Raw genomic sequence first — 26133 nt, forward strand, 5'->3', positions numbered from 1 at the left:
AGTATAATAATACATAAAAACAAAATGAGAACAGGAAATTATTATCTTATAATGTTATACTTATTATCTAACATTTGATAATTTTACCGTAATTTCAAAGATGCACATTATGTGACATTCTGCTTCAGGAGTATAAACCTCAGTGGCTGGTGTTTAAGCTTCAAATTCTGTAGAGAAACACATGTTCAACATTGCCAGGAACTCTTTTTATTCAGACAGTTTGGCACATGCAACTTTTTTGCACATAATGTCACTTTTGGGCCTTTAGTATGGTCTTTTGGACTGAAAGGGTAAAATAAATATTGAGAAATACACGTTTCAAGTTTGAATATGTAGTTTATATATGTTATATAGTAGAACCTTCATAATTAATATTTTCCCAATATTTTGCTTCTAAAATTTCAATTTAGGTTAGTGTTGTGGATCTGCAAAATAAGTACCTTATATTTGAGGGTTACTAGTTGGTGTGAAGTTTAGTTTAAAGGGTTTAGTTTTCATATTTTCATTATGTCATTCATTGATAATTTGTCATGCAATATAAGACAATGTTCTGACACTCAATAGAAAAATTTGTCAGTGTTTGATACAGCATTAATAAATACTGTTTGTTATGTTTTCTTTACATTTATGATGTTAATAAAACCCAAAGTTAGTGATCCTTGTAATCTTGTTTAATAAAAACTTGATAATTTCCTTGCTTTTGTGTGCTTATAATACAATCTGTCAAGAAAAGGTTTCCTGATTTAGTTGATTATAAATAATTTCCATTGAGTTTATTGATTGATTTTGGTGTGAAATTGACCAAGAGCTCATAATTTTTAATACTTTTATATTATCTATTTATGATTAGTTTTTATAATGTTTTACAAATTTCAAAAGTAAAGATCAGGTGTTTTGAATAAAATAAGATTCACTGCTTTATGCACACCACCACTAATGGTCAGCCCTCTGGTCTAAATCTATGTAATTGAAAAAGTCAGTGTTCAGGCTCACTTTGCTTAGAAGATTAAACTTTCATATTTAAAATCCATATTTAAAAAAACAACTTTGTCCTTACTTATTTATGAAATTGATATTTCAACATGCCTTGCACTATAGATGAAAGTTTTGAGGAGTAAACCCATTGAATTCCATGAAATGTAATCAACACATTATCATCCGAGCCATTACTTTTTGTAATCCCATTTATCGACTAGGAAAGAATGTGCTCATATTTAAATTACAACATGATATGTGGATTACAGCATTATCCATATATGTTGACAATGTATGAAAAACACATACCCATGAGTGAAAAAGTGACCCTAGGCTCTTTCCTGCCTGGAAGTCTTACCTTTCGATTTCAAAGACTTAATTGCAAGCTTGGAGCAAGCCAGTTACATTATCAATATTCACAGCACATGTGCAAGATGCAGTAGTAAATAGGCTTCTGCATAAGAGCATACTTTGAAGGTTGGATTTAATGCTATAGCAGAATCGACAGCAGTTGTTGCATTCTTAAAACGGAGACCTAATAAATTGTTGTCTCTGACCAATACTCAGATATCAAGCAGAAATGAATGCATTGTTTGGACATGATAAGAACAATAATTATTTAATGATTATTAACATCAGTACAATCTGAAAGAAAGCATCTGAAAGGTCAATAGCATCTATACTAAAGCTGTATTCATGTGGGATTATTTCCCATGATTCATCATCAGAACTAAATTGTCAGATATTCTTAAAGATCTCCAATATACTTACAGTTGGGACCTTTTATTATTATTATTATTATAAAATCAAATTATATTTCTTGTATAGGTGATCAAATTGGAGGTTAATTTTGCAGAGACTTTGAAGAACTTTGTAAATAATAATAACTAAAATTAGCACAAATCCTGCATACATTTAACTTTGCTATTCATAATCTTTTCTATGGCAAAAAAGGTTATGGCATCTTTTTTTGTGTTGTGTAGTGTTCAAGTTAGAGTTGATTATAAGACAACAGTCAGTCATTATAAGAAAAAAATATCAACTGATACATTCAGAATAAGGTAATTTTAGATGAATGTTCTATAAAACTTAAGATTTGTTGTCACAAATTTTGGAATATAAAAGAACCTGAATAACAGAACTTGTTGTAAATGAAACAGTATAAAAAGTTAGAATTATCTGAAAATATCAAAAAGCTTACATAATAGTGTTTCTTTAAACAAACCAATAATGCAAGTCCTGTTTTCAGGGGATCACCCGCTAAGATGCAGCTCCCTGGAGTAGCAGTTCAGGTGGCAGCAGGCAGTCATCACACAGTCATTCTACTTGCCAATGGGCAAGTTCTTACCTGTGGAAACTTTCAGGTAACTTGGACAGGCCAAACATAATTCACATATTTTTGGGTTAGCATAGGCCAGTTGGTGGAATTCAGTGCAAAGGGTATTGTAAAACCTGTTGTTTTAGACCACCCAGCTGCCAATGAAACACAGTCTGTCAACATGGTTTCTCAACACAGTTGGTCTTTTATTAGAGGCCATCACACCATTGAAGAGATTTATCCACACATTGAGAATATGGTCTCTCAAGACAAGTAGTCTTCTATTACAGTGGTCTCTCAACACAGTTTTGAATGTAGATTTATGATTAAACACTGTTACAAGAAAAGTAAATATTTAGTTTTATGGCATACCCATGAAAGCCAGGTAATAACCACTGACCAATGGGAATCTACTGCCAAGCTTTCTCACATACCCACATTGGTTGACCCTAAGACTTGAACCCATGTGGAAAGAGTTGAGATGGCAGTGATCATTAAAGGCAAGCACTTTAGACCACTTGGCCGCCCAGGGCACCATTCCTCTTTTTAAAAAGATTTATATTCACTGAATAATTAAGTGCTTGACAGAGAAGCCTGTCTATAACAAACTTGAGATTCGTATGGCTATAAAAGTTCAATATGTAAAGTAATGTATGAATCATTTGAACATATTTAGAACATTAGGCATTAGAGAATTAAAGGTACAGACATCATATGTGAGGAACCCCAATGAACAAAGTCCATACTTGTTTCTGGGTGCTTTATTGATCTTTAAAATCACTTTTGACAGTGCATGTTTTTATGGATGTAGTAGTTGCTGCAAGTCGCAAATTTAGATGGGTGGTTCAGCGGTTATCTTTCCATACATGCAACCAACAGAGTGTGGGTCTTAACCCTATTGCATAAAATGTATTTGTTATTGATGACTTTTTTTCATTGTTAAAGCTGCAGATTGAAGCGCATACAAAAATTTTGTTCGTAATTTTTGCAAAATCACAAAAGCATATTTCCCATGACAAGAAATTAATGCACAATAGCATCTTCTGGTTTTTTTCAGCCACATTACACTCTCAGTTGCAGACACAGAGTGGTTTGTACTGTTTTTTTTAAAATAAGTTCCTGATTATCAAAACCCAAAACTATTGAACTTAGTTGTATTTATTGACCATTGCAGAAGGGTGCCCTTGGGAGACAATGCCCAGATGAGGGAGGGGCAAAGTCAAAAAAGGGGCTGTGGTATACATTGCCAGGTGCTGTTCCAGGAGTAGGTGAGTTCAAAATTTGTATATAAACAGGCTGGTTCAAGCTGGCCTAAAGCTTGTAAGTTTTTGCAATGAGTTTTTTCCAAGTGAGGTAAATCTCATCTTGTGACCATCCATGCATCCTTCTATCCATCACACAATCTTTTAAATGCATCTCAGGTTTTGATGGATTGCAGGAAATCTTAGTAAACGTGATCTTCATATAACAGTGTACTTATTGGCCAGTGATGTTGCTTCTTTTTTGATCATATATTTCCCATTTTGACTTGCAGCTGAATGCATCATATGACAACCTTGCAAATGCAACTTGTCTTGTAGTTTTTGATGGATCACTATAATACTTAAAACATTTGTGTCATCATTGGAAGAATCACATGTCAACAAATCTTTAAACTTCCAAAAATTTTGTAAGATTTGCTGCATTGTGTGTCTTGCAGTATATGGTATATGACAGAACACATATGTTTTTGCAGGTTTTGATGGATATGCTATGAAACTTGGTTTTGGTTTGGTTTGGTGCTTTGCAGCACAGCAACACAAGGAGCTATTTAATACTGAGGCAATTGGAGTAAAGTGCCTTGCACAAGGACACAACACAACAGCTGACCCATACTGGTCTGATTATAGACATTGAACCCACATCAATGAGTCCAGCATGCAAACCACTGAGCCACTATGGCTGTGCACGAAACTTGGTGCATATGTTTATTGTCTAAGATACATATGTTTAGAAATCATTGTTCCCAAGAACATTGCCCATTTTGATTGGTAGATGGCTATAGTGTATTACAGAATTTCACATTTTGTTTGGAATGCTGTAAAACTATACTTATTACATTCATCATTGGAAGATGTGTTTGTTGACATTTTGCTGTGTCCCCATTATTATGGTCAAACATATTCCCCTTTTTGACTTTAACATATTTATCATCCCTTGACCTGTAATTGACTGTGAGGTGAGCTAAAAGAAAAAGATTGGCTGGCAAACATTATCTTGATTGCCATTCCTACCCTTTGAGCAGTTCTAGCTGTGCAGGTGAAGCAGTAGGTATGCACTGTTGGAATGATGCATAAAGCAAAGTGGAATGACAGGCATGCTGCCCATTGGCAGCTTGGTGCAGGACAAGCAAACTCACACCAAAGGTGCTATATAATCTGAACAGCTTGAACTTTTGCATAGTCATCCATAGTTAACAAAATGTTGTGTGTAGTGTTATGGTCCAAAGGGCTAGATCAGGATAGATGCACAAACTATATGTGTCCCATATCCACTGGCATATCTGCCAGTTTTGATAGCCAAGAGTACTAGGGTCTCTCTGGTCTTAAAATATGTGATCAGCAAACAAGTAAAAGAAAAAGACCTGTTCAAGATATTATTTGTATCTATTTGTTGTCCTTTGCTCTTTATTACAATGCATTTCATTTCCAGTTTAAATCATGTGATTGTGGGAGACAATCAATAAGCAGATGCCATGTAGATCCCAGGTTATGCAAGGGGAGCTACTCTGATATCACTATAATACCCAAAAATATATACAGTGGCATGTATCTGTTCTATTGTTAAAAGCACACATAAGTTGAGGAAGTATGTTGAATGAAACAACCCAGCAGCAAACTGATATAATTAGAGTATAGTACTTAAATTAACACATCTTGAATCCTTTTTTTAAAACTGTGAGGATGCCTGGCAACATTGTTATCAAAACTGTAAAATTTAAATAGTAGTTAAGATTAGCATTTGTAATACTTCTGTCAACCTCCTCCCTTCCACTAAATAAAAAATACTGGACTGTAACAATGCTATCACAACTTTGTGCTTTGAATTCTTAATGCCCGACTTCTTTCACAGATGGCATCACCTCAACCACTATTACTGTTGTCTTCCATTCTGATGAGACTTTGTACTGAACATTATTCTGTCAGTTTCTTCATGAAGATAGAGTGTGTGCGTGTGTGTGTGTGAGAGAGAGAGAGAGAGAGAGGAGGTGGATAATTCCTTGATTGCCTAGACTGCTGTATAAAGTCTGTATTATGGCTAAGATCATTTATTCCGGAAGCAGTCATAGTTTGAGAAAAGCTCATTCCTTCTTCATTTTCCTATTTGAGGATACTGCTGTAAACAAACATTTGTTTTGAAACTTTGCATCCTTGTATATAAATTCACACAACTAATAACTTTCAGAGTTTCAAGTGTTATCTCCTCAGTGCTAATTTAAACAGTTGTATTTCTATATTACAAATACAAAATAGCTTTGCATGCAGTACATTTTATGGTACAGATGTTAGCAATGTGTTTCCTGAAAGAAATTTAAAAAATTAGAATACATTGTAAAAATGATCTTCCATGGATTGGCTAGGCAATATACATGCTAATCATTTATACACCTTTAGTCCATTATCATTTAAAGTATCCACACACAACCAAATTCATGCTGACCAATAATTAGGTTGAAATCTTGGTGTTGAAAATTATATTGAAAAATGGTTCCGAAAATTGTACAGAAAATTGCAGTGTACATTTATAACAAGACTGATGCACATAGGTTGTGCATTATATTAATTTACTCAGTTTGCATTGTACAGATTACAAATGCTTTTTGCTGGCAGGTGCTCGTTTTGGTAGGAGAGCCACATGGATTGGAGCTAGCGGAGATCAGACCTTCATGAGGATTGACGAGTCACTTATCAATGCTCAGATTCTCTCCACTTCCAAAGTTTTTTCCAACCACACTTCCATAGGTAAAAACAGTTGCCTCAGTTGATACTGATATACCCTGGGTATTATGTTATTTTACTTTGTCCCACTGTAAATCAGTATCAAAATATAAATGTTTAACGTTAACAAGTTCTAAAACATTAAATTAGAATCCTTGCATTCTCCATTTTTAGAAATGTACAGCCACCAAACAGTATATGTGCGTTTAAAAGTATCTTTTTAATTGTCAGTAATCTTTCTTGATAATATGGGTAAGTTGTACAGTTCTACATTTGAGTTTGGACCTTTGTAAAATTCTTGCACTGGGTTCTAGAAATGTATGAATCATATTATTTGCTATTTGACCATATTGATAAGCTATAAAGAATTGCTTACCATATATACTCGCATATAAGCTTTTGTGCAGTTTGGCCACAGCTGACCAGAATATGAAAATAGGGCATGTCCTGGGGGAAAATAAGGCATATCACAGGGAAAAACGGCATGTCCTTTGCAAATTTCACGCATATTGGACCTGGAAGATCGATAAATATTTAGTGAAAATAATTCTTTAAAAATGCCACAAAAAATCTCCTTATTTTATTTCTCAATCTCTTATTTTTTATTCAGTCTCCCAGCTTGGCTTTTGAAAAGTTGACAAGTATGCCTACACCCTGTTTTACAAAACTACGGTAATCGTTCTAATATTATGGCATGAAAGGCAATTACACATCAATGTACTGGTATAGTTCCTGTCTAAACTCCCTCTTAACACAGGCCAGTTTCACAGTTTTCATGATTAACTGTCCTGTATTGCTGTCGGAAAAGGAAAGACAAATCTGCCAACTATCAACAAGGGAGATGCTGAAACATCAAACTTTCCACTTTGTAGAAAGTTATGATGTTGTTAAACCAAAACACAAAACTAAAATAGATTGATGATGCTCTTATTTGATGAAGAATCAGAATTTTAGGCTTTATTATTACCACTCTTCATGAACATGTAACAGTTATGCTGGTTATGTGCCTTGTACAATTAAACGTGTGTACCTTTTCATAAATATTACCTCAGTTTGTAGGATCACCAATATCATTGAAATGAGTAACTCATGCATGCGTGGTTCAATGTAAATGATAACAGGTATTAAGGACTAGCTCAGATATTTTCTGGAAGAATGCAATTTGGTCGAAACAATGAGTAAAGCAAAATCTGCATCTAATATGTTTGGGAATAAATAAGGAATTAAGTGATGCTGTGCATGCTTTACACTGTAAGAACTGTACATTACAGTTCAGCCTGTCTCCTGTGTAAACTCAAATGGCCCGCAAATTATGAAGTCTGTATTTACCTTTGTTTAATTTCAGAGAAATAGGAAATATGCACATGCAAAATAATAACAAAATCAATCATAATACTTTATAACAGTTTAACAAGTGTCGGGTCACAAAAAATGAATTTTTTTACATGCATATGTCTTAGGACACAGAAAGAATGATTTTTTTGGTGTCCCAAGATTTACATCCATTACAGTAGTCAACAAAAAGACTTTTAAAAAACTATCAAGTTTAGACATTGGCCCTTGGATAAGCTGACCCCCCCCCCTTTTCTTCCAGGCCTTTATTTTTTCCTGAATTATTTGGCTTATATGCGAGTATATACAGTAATATCTTGAGTTTGCATAGTTTTAAGATTCACCAACACAATGTTTTGCCCTATCAGGTTTAATCCCCATGGGAGAAGATAATGCTGGAATCATGAAATGCCTCATGATCAACAAGATGGATGGAAGCTGTCGCAGGTAAAGTTTACATTTTAGTTAAGAGCAGTTCCTATATCAAATAACTCTTATCTATTGTGGTTTAGGTTGTTTTTTGTTCAGGTATTTATTTTATATATTCCTGCCTTTTTGTCCAACTCACAGAGAAGTAGGATAGCTAATTTGGTAGCTTGAACAGTTAACTACTTCAGTCTTTTCCGTCAGTGTATATATTAAATCAGTTCATATAGTCATCTTTTTATTGGTATCAGTTTTCTATTTTGTTAATGACATGGATTGAATCCAAATGTATATAAGAATCTTTTTTTGTTGGGTCTTAAATTTATGGATTATATATAGATGGCTCCAAATGCTTCCTGCAGGTAGAGATCCCATGTTAGTTGGGTCTTTAATTTTATGGATTTGACTAATGGCTACAAATGTTTGCAGGTAGAGATCCCTTGTTAGTTGGGTCTTTAATTTCATGGATTTGACTAATGGCTACAAATGTTTGCAGGTAGAGATCCCTTGTTAGTTGGGTCTTAAATTCATGGGGTGATAATTCCAATTTATATTATTGAATTGGATTTTCTGCAAGACGATTGGCTGACTCTAAACAGTCATGTGATTCTCATCTGGAATTTTTTACAGATCAATACATTCTGAGACTACTTTCAGTTTTTGTACTGTTTGCAATATAAATAAACATCTTTTAAATGTTTTATTCAGCAAATAAACATACATTTTACCCATTTTATACTTTTTCCAATATTCTTTGATTGAAATGCATTGTTTACTATACTATTTGTCATTCGTCTACTACATAGTCGAGCAAAATGGTCGATTATGGTGATTTTTCACTGCAATTTTCTGCGGAGTTTTTTTGAACAATTAGATGACAAGGAGTTAAAAGAAATAATCACAGAGATTGAAGCAGATGGAGATGGATTTGACAATATTGCGATGGATGTTATATGTGCTGAAAATGAAACAGAACAACAGAGATTGATAAATTCACAGAGCACCCCATGACCTCTGTCACCCTTGCCATAAACAACAACAAAAATAATAGCATGGGAACTGAGCCAGTCAATTTTGAGGCTGCTGAGGGATATAAATCAAGATTCAAGAAGTTATCTGAGGAGGTCTTAAAAGCTATTGAAATAAATCAATACTCAGAGGCTATTAAACAAAACACAAAATGGGGCATTGGCATTTTCAATGGTAAATTTTTTAATTTTTTATTTTAATTTTGTTTGCTTATTTAAAAAACGCGTAGGTGTTGATGAGACCATTTCTCAAAGACTGAATAAAGTTTTTAAATGGTAAAATTTCCATCTCCACCAATGTGACTTAACACAATTGAAAAATGTTTATAATAATCCATGAAGGTGGTTGTTTTGCTAATTTAAATTATTTTGAATGTGTAGTCATTAATTTAAATGAAAAAGAAATTACATAACCTTTTGCATTGCTGTTCTTCTTCTCAAGAAATAAATCTGCATAAATTTTAAAGACTTAAATTGTTGAACGATGTAAGTACTAATGTCACCATATTACATACATAAATCCCAACCATAAGTATACAATATATGTACAAATTGCAGGACATGTTGTCTTTTTGTGTATTTCAAAATGATCTTGCCAAGTGTAATAACTATTTCTAATAATATTTTTCTATTTACTTATAGCTTGGTGCATTGAAATTATTGGATACAAACTTGACTTCAACACAATCAGACCAGATGAACTGAGTGGCCAGTTAAAAAGGTTCTGCGCTGAGGCCCGACCTAAATTTTTATCATCCAGGGTCACAAAAATGCCAGACAATCAGGCGCAAGAATATCACAAGAATTCCTTGAAAAATCTTAATGCAGTCATAAACAGATACTTGAAGGACAATGGAAAAGATATTGACCTTGTCAAAGATAATGAATTTAAAAATGCTAATTCAATGTTAAATGCAAAACTGAAATTGAATTTCAGATTGGGTATTTCAAGGCCAACCCAGCACTACAAAGTAATTTCACTGGAAGTATTAGGAAAAATCAACGCATATCTTAAAATATTTGACCCTGCTGCCCTTTGATTTAGAATATGGTATCTGCTGGCTGTTCATTTTGTGACTTGAGGTATAGAATTTAACCATCACAACTTCCTTAAAATTTGCAAATGATTATTCTGGCATTGAGTATATTACTCTAAATCATGAAACAGTTTTTAAAAAAACACCAAGTTGGTGTTGATGAGACACTTGAAGAAACATCAGACAAAAGAATGCATGCAACTGGCACAAACTCTTCTCCAATCTGTATAAAAATATCCTTCCGAAATGTGACAAAGCAGCAAAGGCCTTATTTACGCTTTGCAGTAAAGAATCAACAAGATCTTCTGAATTTGCTGACAAATGGTATACTTGTGAACCGTTCAAACCAAAGCAGTTCTCCTCATACATGCCAGACATCTGCAGGAATGCAGGAGTGCAGCACTATACTGGTTACTCACTCCATGCTACAGCATTTAAGGTTTGATTGGAAATTTAATCTAGCACACTTGTTTGTTCCGTATCAGCTGTTATTATGTAAGGTCATGGTCATCTGACGTAGAAGATGGGACTGACGAAAATTGAACAAGAATGTTGTAAATAAACTAAATGTGTTGAAACCACCAGTAGCCATTGCCTGTTATGTAAAGTATGAAGTTTCTGAATAAATGTAACTGTGACAGTAGTCAATATGTTCTTGTGATTCTGTTCAGGTATCTTATTATGTAGCGATGCGAAGCAGTGAATGAAAGGAAACTATGCGCTACTTTAATTGGAATGCATTGTTGATGGAATACATTGATTTGACAAAAGATAGGATGAAATTTAAAATATAAGAATTAAATGATCATGGTTGAGTATTTATTGATGTGTACATTTTAACTAAACACTCACAAAGTTAACATAAAGTCTTTTGGACTTTATTCACTTTGTGAGTGATTAGGTAAAATTTACACATTTAATCCTGTAATGATTGGCTTTAGATGTTCCAGGTAAGGATCCTTTGTTAGTTGGATCTTAAATTCATGGATAGATGTTTCCAGATAAGTATCTCTTGTTAGCTGGTTCTTAAATTCATGGTTTGTAGTAACCATGAAATGACCAAAAATAGGCCCGTCATGAAAAAGCCATTTTTCAGCATCAAATTATCTGCATGTTCATCTGTCTCATTTTTAATACAGCTTTGCATTAGTAGTATATTGGAAAATGGGAGCAAAATGCAAATCTTGGTTGAATATCTAATGTAACTATGCATAACTGTATTTTCATTATTATTTCAAATTTAAAATGTCTCTAAATGGAATTTGGTACACACTTTACATTACTGCTACCATATGGTGTGGAGCTTGCACCCCACTCCCAGGACAAGCACAGTTCTTCAACATTTTTCCAAAATGCAAATCTCCAGTCACAGAAATATTCAGTATGAAATTATGAATTCAACTAGAGCCTCATAATATCTTGTGCTGTTACAGATACCAGTACATTGTAATATCTTATGCTATTACAGATACCAGTATATTGCAATATCTTACACTATTACAGATACCAGTATATTGTAATATCTTATGCTATTACAGATACCAGTATATTTTAATATCTTACACTATTACAGATACCAGTATATTGTAATATCTTGTGCTATTACAGATACCAGTATATTATATCTCACACTGTTACAGATACCAGTATATTGTAATATATTATGCTATTACGGTTTCCAGTATATTGTAATATCTTATGCTATTACAGATACCATTATATTGTAATATCTTATGCTATTACGGATACCAGTATATTGTAATATATTATGCTATTGCAGATGTAAAAAAATGGACCATATCTCAGCATTCCAGTTCATTCTTATTCCAAAAAAGTTAAAGATACAAAATATATTACTTTCAATTAAAAAGTTTTAAAAATTCTGTTCAGTATAAATATTATGTCTCAGAATATATGCTAGCTTTGGAAGTGTGTATGTGTGTCTCTGTGTGTGATTTGGACTTTTAGCATAACATTAATAATTTTTCAGTCATATCACTGATGTCTGCAGTGTGGCAGTTTATAGTGATGTCTAGTACTGGGGCATCATGCTGCAAACATGTAGCATGATGTCCCACCCAGTCATATTATCCTAACACCAGGCCAACCAGTCCTAACACTATCCTCTTAATACTGAGCACCAAGCGAGACAGCTGCTTGTAACATTTTTATCTGTCTTTGGTATGACTCAGCTGACTTTGAACCCATGACCTACCACATCGAGGTGGAAGCTCTAACCACTTAGGCCACTGGAGTGGTATATTTGGAAATAAAAACGGATGTAAACTTATTGTGAAATGTTTATTGATGCAAATACAGTAGCCCCCCTCTTGAATGGCCCCCATGACCAGCGGCCACCCACCCCTTACGGCCAGAATCCGTTGGCACCGACGAGTTTGTGTTCAAAAGTACCCCTCGCGAAAGGCCACCCGGCTAACGTGACCAGCGGCCAGCATATTAGTGCAATAATATAAAATTTACCCCTCACAAGCGGCCGCATTTTATTTGAATATATATCCAGAACCAGTATTTTATTCATAACGTGTATTAAGTAATCCGATTTCTGTTTCCTCGATGTCAGGTTTTCGTTACTGAAAGAAGTGTTGAGTAAAGTACATTTACCACTAAGGTTAATATTATATCATTTACGCCTCATGAGAAGCCAAATTTATTTCATAAAAGCCGAGAAAGACTCAAATTTTAATCCATACAAAAGGGTACGTACATGTAATCCAATTAGCCTTACTGCTGTGTTATCATAAGATGTCCGGTTTAGTCACTGATAATTGTTAAGATAACAATTATTTAACAGCAGTAACAGCTGAGAAGTGGCAGTATTGATGTACAATACCCAAGTCAGCAGGAAAATGGTTTGATAGCTTTTATGGCTTCCCTTAGTAAGATGTTGAGCTTATTCATTTTGATAATCAGTGGCTATTACTACTGACAATAATTGTCAAAATTACGAATCCTAACGGCCGCGAGGTCAAATCTGTATGATGTTAATGGTACAGATTGAAGCTGTTTTGGCTTCTCTCACTTAGTGTAAAGAAACGTATAAAAACAATAGGGTACCAGACTGCGACTAACGAATCACGTGACAAGATCACTTCCTTTAAAAACACACGGCAATTTGTTTAGATGCATACAGAATTGTTTTATCACTATTGTAGTTGGCAACATGAATAACTTACTGCAGAAAGATCAACATGTCATCGAGGAAAAGAAAAATTATCAGTTTAGAAGAGAAAGTGAAAGTAATTCAACTTACTGGGGTGGTGTGGTCGTCGAGGATCCTTGCAGAAAACTAATGTCGGGAAGACTCAGATAAACAATATCGGGAACGATAATGAAACAATTCTGCAGAAGTGGGAAGGTGAAATGGACGGAGAAAAGGAAGATTGTTTGAGCCAGGAGACGTTTGTATCCTGATTTGAATGACAAGAAAAAGCAACAATTTTGTCATTTGAATTGGGATATGATGACTTTACCACAAGTAACGGATGGTTGCATAGATTTCAAGTGCGACACAATATTAAGTGTTCTGTCCTTAGTGGAGAATCAGCTGATGTTAATAATGAAGTTGTCGAAGATTGGAACAAAAGACTAAACGATATATGCAGGGGATATGACAGCAAGGATATTTTTAATGTGACGAGACTGGTGTGTTTTTTAGACTGTTACCAACAAAGTGACAGATGATGTGATCTGTAACATAATTATAAAGACAGTTTTAAAACTATATCAGTGGTTATTCATAGCATTCTCTTGAAAATGATGACACAGTTTGTTTTACATTTATTTCACATGCATGTGATTTTTTAATGAAAATATTAAATATTTAAAATTAAATGTACTTGTGACTTTCTTCATATGTATTTACTATTCGCATTTGTCATCCCCCTCTAGAAAGGCCACCTGCATTATAAGGCCACTTTCCTGCTACATTAGGGGTGGCCTTATAAGAGGGGGACTACTGTATAGTCAGTTGATTTACAGAGTGGAAATACCCCTGTTCGATCTTACAAGAAATTAAAAGATAATTCAAGATAATTATAAAAAATATTTTATTCATGAAAATAATTGTGCAATCAGAATTTCAGATTATAATCCTATCTCTTATAAACAAAATATTTGAAACTACAAAGTTAAAATGAAGGTGACATTGATCCCCTCATTATAGTTATTTTTCATATTATTGGTTTAGTATTTTATGCATTAGACCATAGTAATATTTGGAAATGTGCATGTGATTGGAATGGAAATTCAATTTAAACCCATATTTCTGTACACATTGCCCTAGCCATCTCTCTCTCTCTCTAATGGATATATAAATTATATATTTGAAAATAGATGATGTATTCATCATAATTAAATTTTTGTATGAAAGTGGCGCATGCTTTAAATATTAATTGATATCTTTAGTTGTAAATATACATATATAGCTATCAGTATTGTACAGTGATTGTTTGATGTTTGATGGATATTATTATCAGCACAGAAAAGGAGATAAATTCACAATATCCAGATACAGTGATAATACACAGGTAAGTAATGATCAACAACATTACACTGAATACACAAAATGTTATACACCACTGCATGAAGTACAAGTACAAAATGATCTATCCTTGTCATCAAGAATTCATATTAATATAATGTTAAAAAAAAGTTAAACAGCAGTATTAAGAATTTCTGCTATACCAGGGATTTAAATGATGACCTGGTGATAATACATTTAAATATATTTATATATTTTGATATAAATTAGGGTAGATACATTTGAATGTAACTGAGGAAATTTTGGCATTAGAAAGACATCTACCAGTAATAATCACTCAACAGCTAGATTAACTTGACCTTGAATGGTAACGATACAGGGATGACACTTCTGTAGCTGTTCTCTCAGAAATGACATTTTCATTCTGATTTTGGATGTTGCTTACAATTTCCACTAGTTGGGTGTTTAGTTCAGATATAGTCTGTCTGACCTCTCTGTTTGTTGACAAGTCACAGATGACTGAGTTAGTCAGCCATTGAACCTGAAACCACTTGTAAAGGCGAAATGTCTGGTATACATCTTTGACACTGTCTGCCACAGCTTTTCGTCGGAGGATTCTGATTGTTTGTTGTGTCTGTCCCTTGAGGGCAGTATCAAAAGCCATTTTACTCAGTTCTAGAATGTATGCATCTGAAAAGAAAGAAAGGGTAATTTTTGAAGTTTAGTTTCATTGATTATAACCCCACAATTACGAAATATGGGATTTTTCTATATATTAAGTTCTAATTATAGATAAATAGAGTAAGGGCTACAGTCATCAGGTTTTAATTTTTTGAATATTGAATAGTATATGGCTGTGTATTTTAATATTACTATTTTTGTGGGATATTTAAAAGAAGTTGAATATATTTGAGGGAAATCATCTCAGTATCAGATTTGATAGACATTCCAGATTTGCTCCCCATGTTTCTTTCTGTCATTGATAGTTTGGAAACATAAGGTGGAAAAACTATGAAATTCTTTTGATTGAAACCCAGAAGAAGACATGGGATTAAATATTGTTTGTTAGGGAATATCAAGTTCATTATTTTTTCTTCAAGTGCAGTTTAACTCACCTTTTGGATTGTAATTTCTGTTGGAAATGCAGTTTAAATTGCTGTACAATTTCACGCTATGGATTAATTTTTGTAACCAAGGTAATATTGAGTAGCGTAAATGCTAGCTATAGATGACGTATTTTTATGCCATATCACTCTCAGTATGCTCTCTTGTTGGAAGGATACCAAATGCATGACTGTATGACTTTTACTATAAATCAAAACATTTTCTCAAAAACAATCAAATGGGGAAAATTGAGGCTCAAGCTTTTCTGCCAATACCCACCTTTTTCAGTTGCATTTCTGAATGACTTGGCAAATGTTATGCCTCAGAGGGAGGCTTGATAGCCATCTGACTTTAATGTGCTTTTCTATATTTTTATGCATCCTAGAGAGTGCAGCTCATTAACTGAACCAATTGATTTGTGAATAGTTATGAACATTTCTTTCTCTTAAATAAGTGTTTAAATGATCAGATGGATAATTTCAATGTCTTACATTTGTTGTTGACATTGCAGATGTCATGTTCAGTTATTTACATAGTTGAAAGTTTATTTTGTGACTCTGCTAATTCATCAACATTGTCATTACAATCAGAAGTAGTTCCTAACACGTGATACCTTGCAGTGCAGTGTGGAGAAATGCTGCATAATTTTGACAGAGTAAAGTTAATGAGAAAACTATTACAACATAGTAATTCAATTTATCAGATGATATTGACAAGTAATACATGGATAAATGAATGTGGACTGTATCAATCAAAGACACTGCTCCGGTTGCAGAAGTGGTTAGAGCATCCACCTTGGATGCATGAGGTTGCAGGTTCAAACCCTGGCCATGTCATACCAGCAGCTTATAAAAATGGTACTAGCAGCTGCCTTGCTTTAAGCTCTGCATTAAGAGGTTAGTATTAGGACTGGTCAGCCTGGTGTCAGATAACGTGAATGGGTGGGACATCATGCTACATGATGCCCTAGTGCTAGATATCACTATAAACTGCCACACTGCAGACATTGTAATGATATGACTGAAATCTTTTTAAAGCTGTGTTAAAAAATCCAAATCACACCCACCCACCCATCAATTGAAGAATTTTTGGTGGCTTGGAAAACCCTGCTTATTTTGTCCATAATCCAGTCTTCACCCAAATCATTCTGTATCTAGTCTTTTTGCCCCCAAACCATGTCAGTAATTTGAGTTTTAAAAATAAATTTAAAGAGATGCCAATTTTGCTTTGATAGGATAATGTTTCCTTTGTTTATGATCATTGCATTTTAATTGTGCAATTCTGCTTTGTCATTGGTTTAATCTTCTCCTTCATCTTAATTCAGTATGAATTCAGGTTGATCCTTATTATATGCAAATGATATTTCTACAGCAAAAAACAAGACCCACATATGAAAAATCACTAAAAGAACATAAACCAACTCTGAATAAGGGGCTAGAGAACTAGGGGTAGACCAGTTTGTGGGTGAATAACCAGTTACCAACTTGGATATTAAATTTCTGAATATATTTTTTAATATATTCAAAATAGTACACATATGATAATCTGTTTGATACTCATTAATTTACAGAAAGTTTTCATGTCAGGGGCACACTCAGTTATTACCTTGGCAAAAATGTAAATATGAAGATAGAATATTATACCACCTGTAATTGCAGTGCCGAGTTTGTGATCATTGCAAGGTATTTTAACTGATATTTGAGCTTTTATTTTCACTGACAGTTGAGTAATAATTGAACAAAATAAGTTTTATATAACTTTTTTTCTCAGTCAGAATTGACTTCACAAGAATATCGAACAAATGAAAATAGTAATGAAAAATCAAAATTGCTTTTTGCAGGAATTAATAATGCAATTTTCCACTCCAATCCTTTACAAGGATTTCAAAGAATTTGAATTCTAGATAAAATATAAATTTATATAAATTTAAGAGAGTGTTTATGTCAGTTCCAAGTGCAAACATCATAGGCCCTGTTCTTCTGTTGCATAATGTGGTGGTGGATGAAGGTGTATTATTTGTTTTACCGATTAGTAAATGCATTGCAAGTCTTGAGTTCAGGTATATGATGTTTGCAGTTGGATGTGACTTGTTCATGTGTATATATGATAATGTAATGAGTGTTCTTACCCAGCTTTTGCATCTCCTTAACAGCAAAGTTATGTTCAGATATAAATCTTCTTAGATTCTGTGCATGTCCAGCAGCTGTAGTCATCTTGTAAGTGAAGTCTTTTTTTTTTGCAGAACAGTGAAAGAACTGGAGCTTATTGTTTATAAAACAAATTATCCCCAAAATAGTATGATATTATGGGTCAGCAAATACAGAATAAATGCGTATCTAGTATAATCGGTTGACATCTAAACATAAATGAATGTTTGAATGATGATTCAGGGCCATTTTATATTAGATCAGTCAGCTGTGACATTTGAATGGTGATTTAGGGCCATTTTATATTAGATCAGTCAGCTGTGACATTTGAGTCTATTTGAAATTTACTATACTTTCCTTTATTATCCCTTGATCTGGGTATTATATTAATTAACAGTTGATTAAAAGACCTCTTGATTCATTAAGTTCTTATTGAGTTAGTTATGTCAGGCTGTCAAATAAAGTGAAGCTCTCTTGATGAGTGATCAGCCAGGTGTGACATTAATTGACTAAAGCTTGAGTAGGCATACAGGAAGTTTGCAACTTTGGGATTGTTGGGAATAATAAGTCACATTGGATTAATTATGTACTCTTAAGCATTACATGCGTATTGAGTAGAATACAAAATAATTACTAATTTCACATGTATCTTAAAGTTGTACATGTTTTTAATTGTTATTTTGAAATCTTTGAATTTTTAATTTGCCTAATAAGAAAAATGCATGATGATATTGATGTTTGGAAATGTATTAAAAGTGTGCAGCACTGCAAAAAAGTCAAGTATTTGATCCACATTCTTTATACATTAAGATGACATGAGATGTAAAAAAAAAAATACACATGCTTGTAAATACTAATCAATTTGTGTAAAACATTTATCATTAGCACAGATCCATTGACTAACAATCACATGGTATACATTTGCCTTATTTATTTGTAATCAGAGTGCATATTTTAAATGCAGTTATATTAATTAATTGCTTGATTCTTTTTCACTAGCATAATCTATAGTCCCTGTTAGATTTGTAAAGTTTTGTTATGGTATTAAGTATATATTCTGAATAGCAAAGTCCCTTGTCTCTCTAAGATTGTTGAAATCTTGTATTGGTATTAAGTATATAAACTTGCCTCCTACAAACATATAAATATGGACTCTGATTAGTTAAGGATGTTTTAATTTTGTACAGTTAATGTACAGTGGTTAATGTTAGTCTTTTCATTCAACCTATTTGTTTAAGAATGTTTTTGTTAATGTTTTGCATATACTGTACAGAGGCTTATTTTCTTCTTATAATTCCACCTTTTTGATTAAGGTTGCTTTTTGTTTTGCATACATTGGTGTATTTTTAGTATCATTCCACCTAATTTGTTAAGGATATATTTTTCATGTTTTGCATGTAATGTGTAATGGTTTATTATAGTGTTATCATTCTAACTGTTTGCTTAAGGATGTTTTTTTTTTTATTTGGATTGCTGATTATTAGTATCCCATTTGTTTTTTATCACAAGCATCTTCCAAAGCTTTATGACACATGTATATACAATTGTCACTTGACCTAACATGTAGCAATACCAGCTGTATTGGTGACAGAGGAGTATATAAACCTCTCAATGACAAGAAAAAGTGACCTGTTGAACAAATGAATCAGCCAGATAAAATCCCTCTGATGAGTTAAAATAGTAATGAAACTGGTCAGGGACTAGGGGTAATTAGATCCCCACATCAGATGGAGGCTAGTAATCACTTTTTAACCTCTTTGTTAGATTAGGTTATGGCATACTGATATTTAGGGCTGTTATTATTCCTGTAAGTAAAAGAGTACTTCCTTGTTGGACATTACTTAAAAGCTATATGCAACACAGTTGACTATAGTGGTGTACCCTTCATGCATGATGTAAACCAAATAGAATAGCTTACACATTGTATAGTAATCAAATGGAGTCTCTCCAGTCTTGGTCACCACATGTAAATACTGAGCATAGACAGTACTGTATTCAGTTAGCTGAAGGGTTTGGCTGGCTTTGAAATAAAACTGTACATGGCAAGAGAGGCTATGTATGCATTTATAAGTTCTTCTCATTATTGGATATCGGATGCCATTTAAGAGCACACATTTTAGCAGCTGAAGTTCTACTCTATCCAGCCAGATTAAATGTTTAGATAGTATGCACATTCGTACTCCTTCAGGATAGTAAAATTTTCCTACATTCATCAATTAAGCATCTAGATGTGATTCTCAACCACTACTTTTTTTCAGCATATAGTCGGAAAGTTCAAAGATATTGCATGCATATCCTTAAATAAATCAAGTATTCTATTTTAATAGTATTGCCAGATTTGAATGCAGAAACACAAGTAAAATAGCGTTGAGATTCATCCAGAATTTCCTTTTGTTGGATCGTCAGCCATATTCATATAATAACTACTTCCATTTTTTGCATTGATTTTTGGTGTGTCATATGAGGACATTACATCCTCCTATCCATCTTTTTTGGAAATAGATCATAGTAAATATGACATGCATTGAACAACATATCACAGAGCATATCAAATTATGGTATATCAAGCCTTATTTGTTAAGTGAATTAGAAGAGAATTTTGCATCATCTGTCATGGTGTCCAAGTAGGGTTAATGGGGCATTGTATATTTATGAAGTGTATTCTGAAATTTATTGAATATGACTGAAACCAGCCACAGCTTCTATGGATACAATCAGCTGAAGCAGACAGTATTGGTTGAGGCAGTATCTTTTGATTTTTACATCAGAATGAATTTCGTTTGCTGGACGATAGGACTTCCCAGAGGAATGTGTTGCTTTGAACCAATTGCTGGACTCCTGGACATTATTATGCACGACTACGATGAATTTCCCCAGGAATGCATCTGGATGGATTGTCTGTTATAAAGCTAGGGTGATGGGTGAAAAGTTGAATGAAAAGTCAACAGAATTGGCAAAAACTAAATTTGACTAAGACGGAGTATGAAAAAAGAAGAAAAAGTTAATGGAAGTTCAAAGATTTTTGGCTGCAGGAGTTTCTTTGCTGCAGACAAAACCAATTGATTGTTTGCAGGACAGGTTATCATGCAGAAAGACACATTCTTAACACACCAAAAAATTGTAAAGCACAATACATGTCAGTTAAAATTTGATAATGAAAAGGCAATATCTGGAGAAAAAAAGAAGTGGGTGTTTTAGTCAGTGGTCAGCAAATACATGAGCCAAACTGAGCATAACAAGAAGTTGTGTAACACAGCAAGTGCAATAGCAAAGCAGAAAACACAGCATGTGGCATGGCAAAGCAGTGAACACAGCATGTGCCATAGCAAAGCAGAGAACATTGCATGTGCCATAACAAAGAGAACACAGCATGTGCCATAGCAAAGCAGAGAACACGGCATGTGCCATAGCAAAGCAGAGAACAATGCATGTGCCATAGCAAAGCTGAGAACAATGCATGTGCCATAGCAAAGCAGATAAAAAAAACTCGTCAGACTATGAATTGTTTTGTGATGTTCAAATCAAAAATGGAGTTGAACTTTGAACTGATCACATCAACAGAACTGCATGCATAGATTTCGTCAACAGTATATCTGATGTTCTGAAAAATGTTAAAAATAAAATACCTAGAGCTAAATTCATTTTCATTGATTCAGTTGCTAGTAGTGAGTCAGCAGTTATAGAAGAAGAATGCATTGTTGTTAGATTTGTAGACAGTGACCATCAAAGTCCCAAAATAAGACAAGTTGGAATATCAAGTACATTTTACATGTCAGGTCCATACAGCATCCACTTAAATGGTGCAGCGTAATAAAAGTAAACATTTTAACAGTCCTTTCTTTCACTAGCCATTTTAACGATTAAAATATGGACAAGTGGATCATTTATATGGACATGTCAACTTTTTAATTTACTTGTCTGTGGACAACTTGATTTTGACAAAGTGTCTGCACCTTCAGAGGGGGTTATTCTATTTAGCTGCGTGCATACTGACAGATCTAATCTAACGATTGAACAGTTATAGTGGTAATAGAAGATATTTAACCACCAACATTTTTTTTATGGAAGCGAGCCTTGTTAGTTATGTAAGCAAATGTACATAGAATGGTTTTTAATTCAAGAAAGTACTTGAGTATATACATATGTTTTATTTATTTCAGTTTCAATAATACAGAGCATGTTGATTTATCAACCCAAGCTGTTTGCCTGGATCCTGGATATGATGTCCTGTGGAGGTAATAGAGTACAGAATTCATACTTATCACAGAAAAGTTTTGAGATTATCAAAATAATTTGCAATAAATTTGTCAAATACTAGAACAGCTGTCCGTGATTTTGTATTTGTTTATATTAAACACACAAACACGCATGCATGCATCCACACACATGCACACAGAGGTCCATGGGACATTTATGGCACAAAAACTTTCAATCCATTTAATCTTTATTGATCATATGAAAACACATTGGATACATTACTGTTTCTTTATAACATATTATACCCAAATGTTACATAACTTATTGGTTACATTTATTTTTCTTTATAACGTATTGTACCGAAATGTTACATAACACATTGGTTACATTTGTTTCTTTATAACATATTTTGCCCAAATGTTGCATAACACATTGGTTACATTTGTTTCTTTATAACATATTGTACCCAAATGTTGTATAACACATTGGTTACATTTCTGTTTCTTTATAACATATTATACCCAAATGTTACATAACACATTGGTTACATTTGTTTCTTTATAACATATTGTACCCAAATGTTGCATAACACATTGGTTACATTTCTGTTTCTTTATAACATATTGTACCCAAATGTTGCATAACACATTGGTTACATTTCTGTTTCTTTATAACATATTATACCCAAATGTTGCATAACACATTGGTTACATTTCTGTTTCTTTATAACAAATTGTACCCAAACATTGCATAACGTATTCTGATGCTGATTTAGGTAAGGTTGCAATATAACTGTGTAAGACAGTAATAGCCAATAAAAGTTATTGTGTATTTGATATTGATAGTTGTGATGTATATGGCTCACTGCGACCTAATATAAACATAAAAATCCTTTTATGATCTAGCTGGTTTAGTTAATTTGATCCGTGTAATTTTTGTTGCACCAGTACATGTCAGGTTAGACATAGGTATCAGTATTCAAATAGCATTTGTCAATGTTGCCTTCTTTTTGTTGTTGATCTAGACATGAACATTAAGGTTTATCTCAGTTTCTCTCACTTTGTTGTTGTACAGTCATGAAACTTGAGGGTGATGCTATTCACATAAAAAGTAGGACACAGACACCTTTTCATGCCACAGTGATAACATTAAGGTTTTGCATTTAGCTAATTTTGTTTTCAGATTCTGTTGTGTGTTTTGTGATGAAAGTTAATGGATATAGTCATCTTAGAGGTTATTAGTTACAGGCAAAAATAAGTCACAGTGATGTAATTTCCATGCTCCATTGATCATGTTCATGTTTGTATTTGACTTAGTTTTCAGGTGATTACACTAAATTTGTTCATTTTGTTCTTGTTCTGACACTATTGTATGCAGCCATGAAATTTGATTGGCCTATTTATTGTGGAGGGTAGTGCTCATCTCATGTAAAAGTAGATCACTGAATGAGTTCTACTTTTACCTGAGATGAACACTACCCTCCACAATGAATAGGCCAATCAGATTTCATGACTGCATACAATAGTGTCAGAAGAAGAACAAAATGAAGAAATGCACAAATAATTACATTAAGTTTTCAGTTCAGTTTCTCTCACACTGTTGCATGCACAGTCATCAGACTTGATGGTTTTATTTATTTTGGAAAGTATTATTGACTACAAGTAAAAGCAGGTCACACTGACCCACTTCCCTTCCTCCAGTGACTTATATCAAGTTTTTGCATTCAGCACCTTTTTTCTGATGCTTGTATAGATAATCATGAAACTTAGTGGGCACATTCATCCATTCCTGTGACTTAGCCCTTTACTTTATATGCTTTACAGATTGTGTTATTGTATCAACTTCATTTATCTGTCACCTTTGCTTTGAGGGCATTCACTCTTTGTTACTAATAATCTCTTATAAAAAGTTAATTGCAGTGACCTAAATTTCTTGTATATGTTATTATGTTAATTATGTGGAATTTTCATACTTTGTATTTATGTATGTTGTATATAATTTATATACAGAGTAACTGATTATGTAAGAATAATGACTTTACATGGTTTACTGTGTGAAAAGATTTGCTGGAGCTTACCTGATAGACTTTTACACCATAGGGCTCAGTTTCTTCTCTTGTGCCCCAACAAATGTTGTTCATTAAAATCCCTCAACAGTGATGCTACTTTTTCTGTATGTTTGCATATAAAATGCTTAATCGTTTCACATTTTTAAAATGTTTTAGCATTCCTGTACTTCTTGTAAAACATAATCTATAAAGGAGATGGGTTCTGAATAAATCTTAATACAGTCTGAGTTGGCTTCAAATTTAAAATGTTCTTGTAGTCTAAAATGCATATCTTCAGTATGTTATCTAACCTATTGTGTTATTTCTTACAGTTATAATCCACAGAGCCAGGATATAAAGTGTTTCAATGTAGTAGCCATGGAGGCCAGATCTATACCACAGGCTGAAGGAAGTCTGTGTGATATCTTCAAACCAGAGGTTGCCATGCCAACCAGATCAGGAGCCACAACCAGCAGGTCCCACTGTGCGCTCCATATCTTGGGTAGGTTGTGTGTAAAGGACTTGGCAAATGAAATATGGTTTTACATGTCTAACACAACTGTCTGTAGTGTTTCAGATATTACAGCATTGTTTTGCACCTAACATTCTTTGGGCAAGGGACTATGTGTCCCTCTGACCCACAATTAAGGAAAAGGGACAATGCAAAAGATCTTGAATTTTGTAATTGAATCACTCAAAATACACATGTACTTTTCATAGCATACAGATCTTTACTTAAGTTTGCAGGTAAAACTAGGATCCTATCTATTCAGTTATTGAAACAATCTTCCGTCTTTCTCTCTGCTCTCCATAGCCTGATAATTGATTGCATTTCACTGTCTTTTTGCCATTTTGTGTGTTAAATCCATGTTCACATGTAGCTGTTTGGAGAGGAAAGACAAGAGAAACTGTATTAACTTTAACAGATTTTGTACGTTTGAAGTATGATTGGCTGCCATAGGGCTGGAAAAGCTGTACTTGGGATAGTTACATCCTCTAACTACTTTCACAAACTTCCATTCCTCAAGTGCCAATTTGGCATCTAGTACTGACATTGTCCTACCATTTTCACAGTATCGTAGTGATCAAGAATCATCTGAATTTTATCATTGCCACATGAAACTAAATCATCCTGTGAAACAAATGAAATGGCTCTTGTTCATAATGCTTCACTAGTCCACTTGCCCTTCCCACCCCATTTTTTTATATTTGGACATTTATGTTGGAGTGTAGGGTCAGAGTCAATTACTTGTTGTAAATTTACCGCACTGTGTGGTGTCAACGTAGGGTAGCCGCTTACCTGCATACCTAGCAAACTGAAATGATGTTATATCGAGTCATATCTGATTTAAATCAATAGAAAAATGGTTTATTTTCTAAGAAATTGCCAGTGTTATAATGGATATCTCTTTAATCTGATGACAGGTGAGATGAAACGATAGTGTTGAATTTTGTCATGGTACTTGCCTATTGCATTGTTGGTCACATGGCTACACAAATCTTGCAACTTACTTGACCATGACATGAGAGGTCCAAGAGTCACATGATATCAGTAACAAACCCCTTTCAAATGTAAATGTACAAAATTTAAAAATATTAATGAAAGGCACATAATGTTTGTAAAAGAACAAAAGTACACCTAATTCTCAACATATTTATTCTGAGATCAACAATCAGAAACCTGTAACTTTCTTCAAGAATAGAGCACATGTCAGTGATGGTTTTGTCATGTTACATGACTGTCATGTTGGCATGTGCTATCTGCGTGATGAATCTGGCTTTGTCAGGGTTTCTCAAGTAGCTGCCAAGTGTTCATTAATTCAGCTTGTTCCTCTGAGCAAGTATTTACCAATAGACTGCTTGTTTGTTTTTTGTTGCTATGCAAACAAATTGAGGGTACCAGTTTTGATCAGTTATTGCAGGCCATCTTGGCATTAAATACATATGGAAACCATGCATGTATCAGCTGAAAAGGATAACATCATAAATAGGCCACTCCTTTATCATTCATATTCATCCACGCTCATTTGAATATTGACAAGTG

At 33.7% G+C, this 26133-nt stretch overlaps 2 protein-coding genes across 4 annotated transcripts in view; both read left to right on the plus strand.

The window, feature by feature from the left end:
* Positions 1–26133, plus strand: part of LOC149797036 (E3 ubiquitin-protein ligase MYCBP2-like) — a 340499-nt gene that overhangs the window by 84055 nt on the left and 230311 nt on the right. For all 3 annotated transcript variants that reach the window (XM_089961694.1, XM_089961696.1, XM_089961697.1), the window contains 6 exons: positions 2225–2339; positions 3468–3561; positions 6163–6294; positions 7971–8049; positions 22006–22080; positions 24422–24591. In XM_089961694.1, coding sequence (XP_089817820.1) covers positions 2225–2339; positions 3468–3561; positions 6163–6294; positions 7971–8049; positions 22006–22080; positions 24422–24591 — 665 coding nt within the window. The remainder of the gene's footprint in view (positions 1–2224; positions 2340–3467; positions 3562–6162; positions 6295–7970; positions 8050–22005; positions 22081–24421; positions 24592–26133) is intronic.
* Positions 8056–10797, plus strand: LOC149797037 (uncharacterized). Its single transcript, XM_089961701.1, has 2 exons — positions 8056–9231; positions 9699–10797. Exons 1-2 carry the CDS (start codon positions 9036–9038, stop codon positions 10094–10096), a joined length of 594 nt encoding a protein of 197 aa, XP_089817827.1. The 5' UTR covers positions 8056–9035; the 3' UTR covers positions 10097–10797.

This window comes from Sinohyriopsis cumingii, chromosome 6 (assembly GCF_028554795.1).
Source record: "Sinohyriopsis cumingii isolate HCF-2022 chromosome 6, ASM2855479v2, whole genome shotgun sequence".
Lineage (NCBI taxonomy): Eukaryota > Metazoa > Mollusca > Bivalvia > Unionida > Unionidae > Sinohyriopsis > Sinohyriopsis cumingii.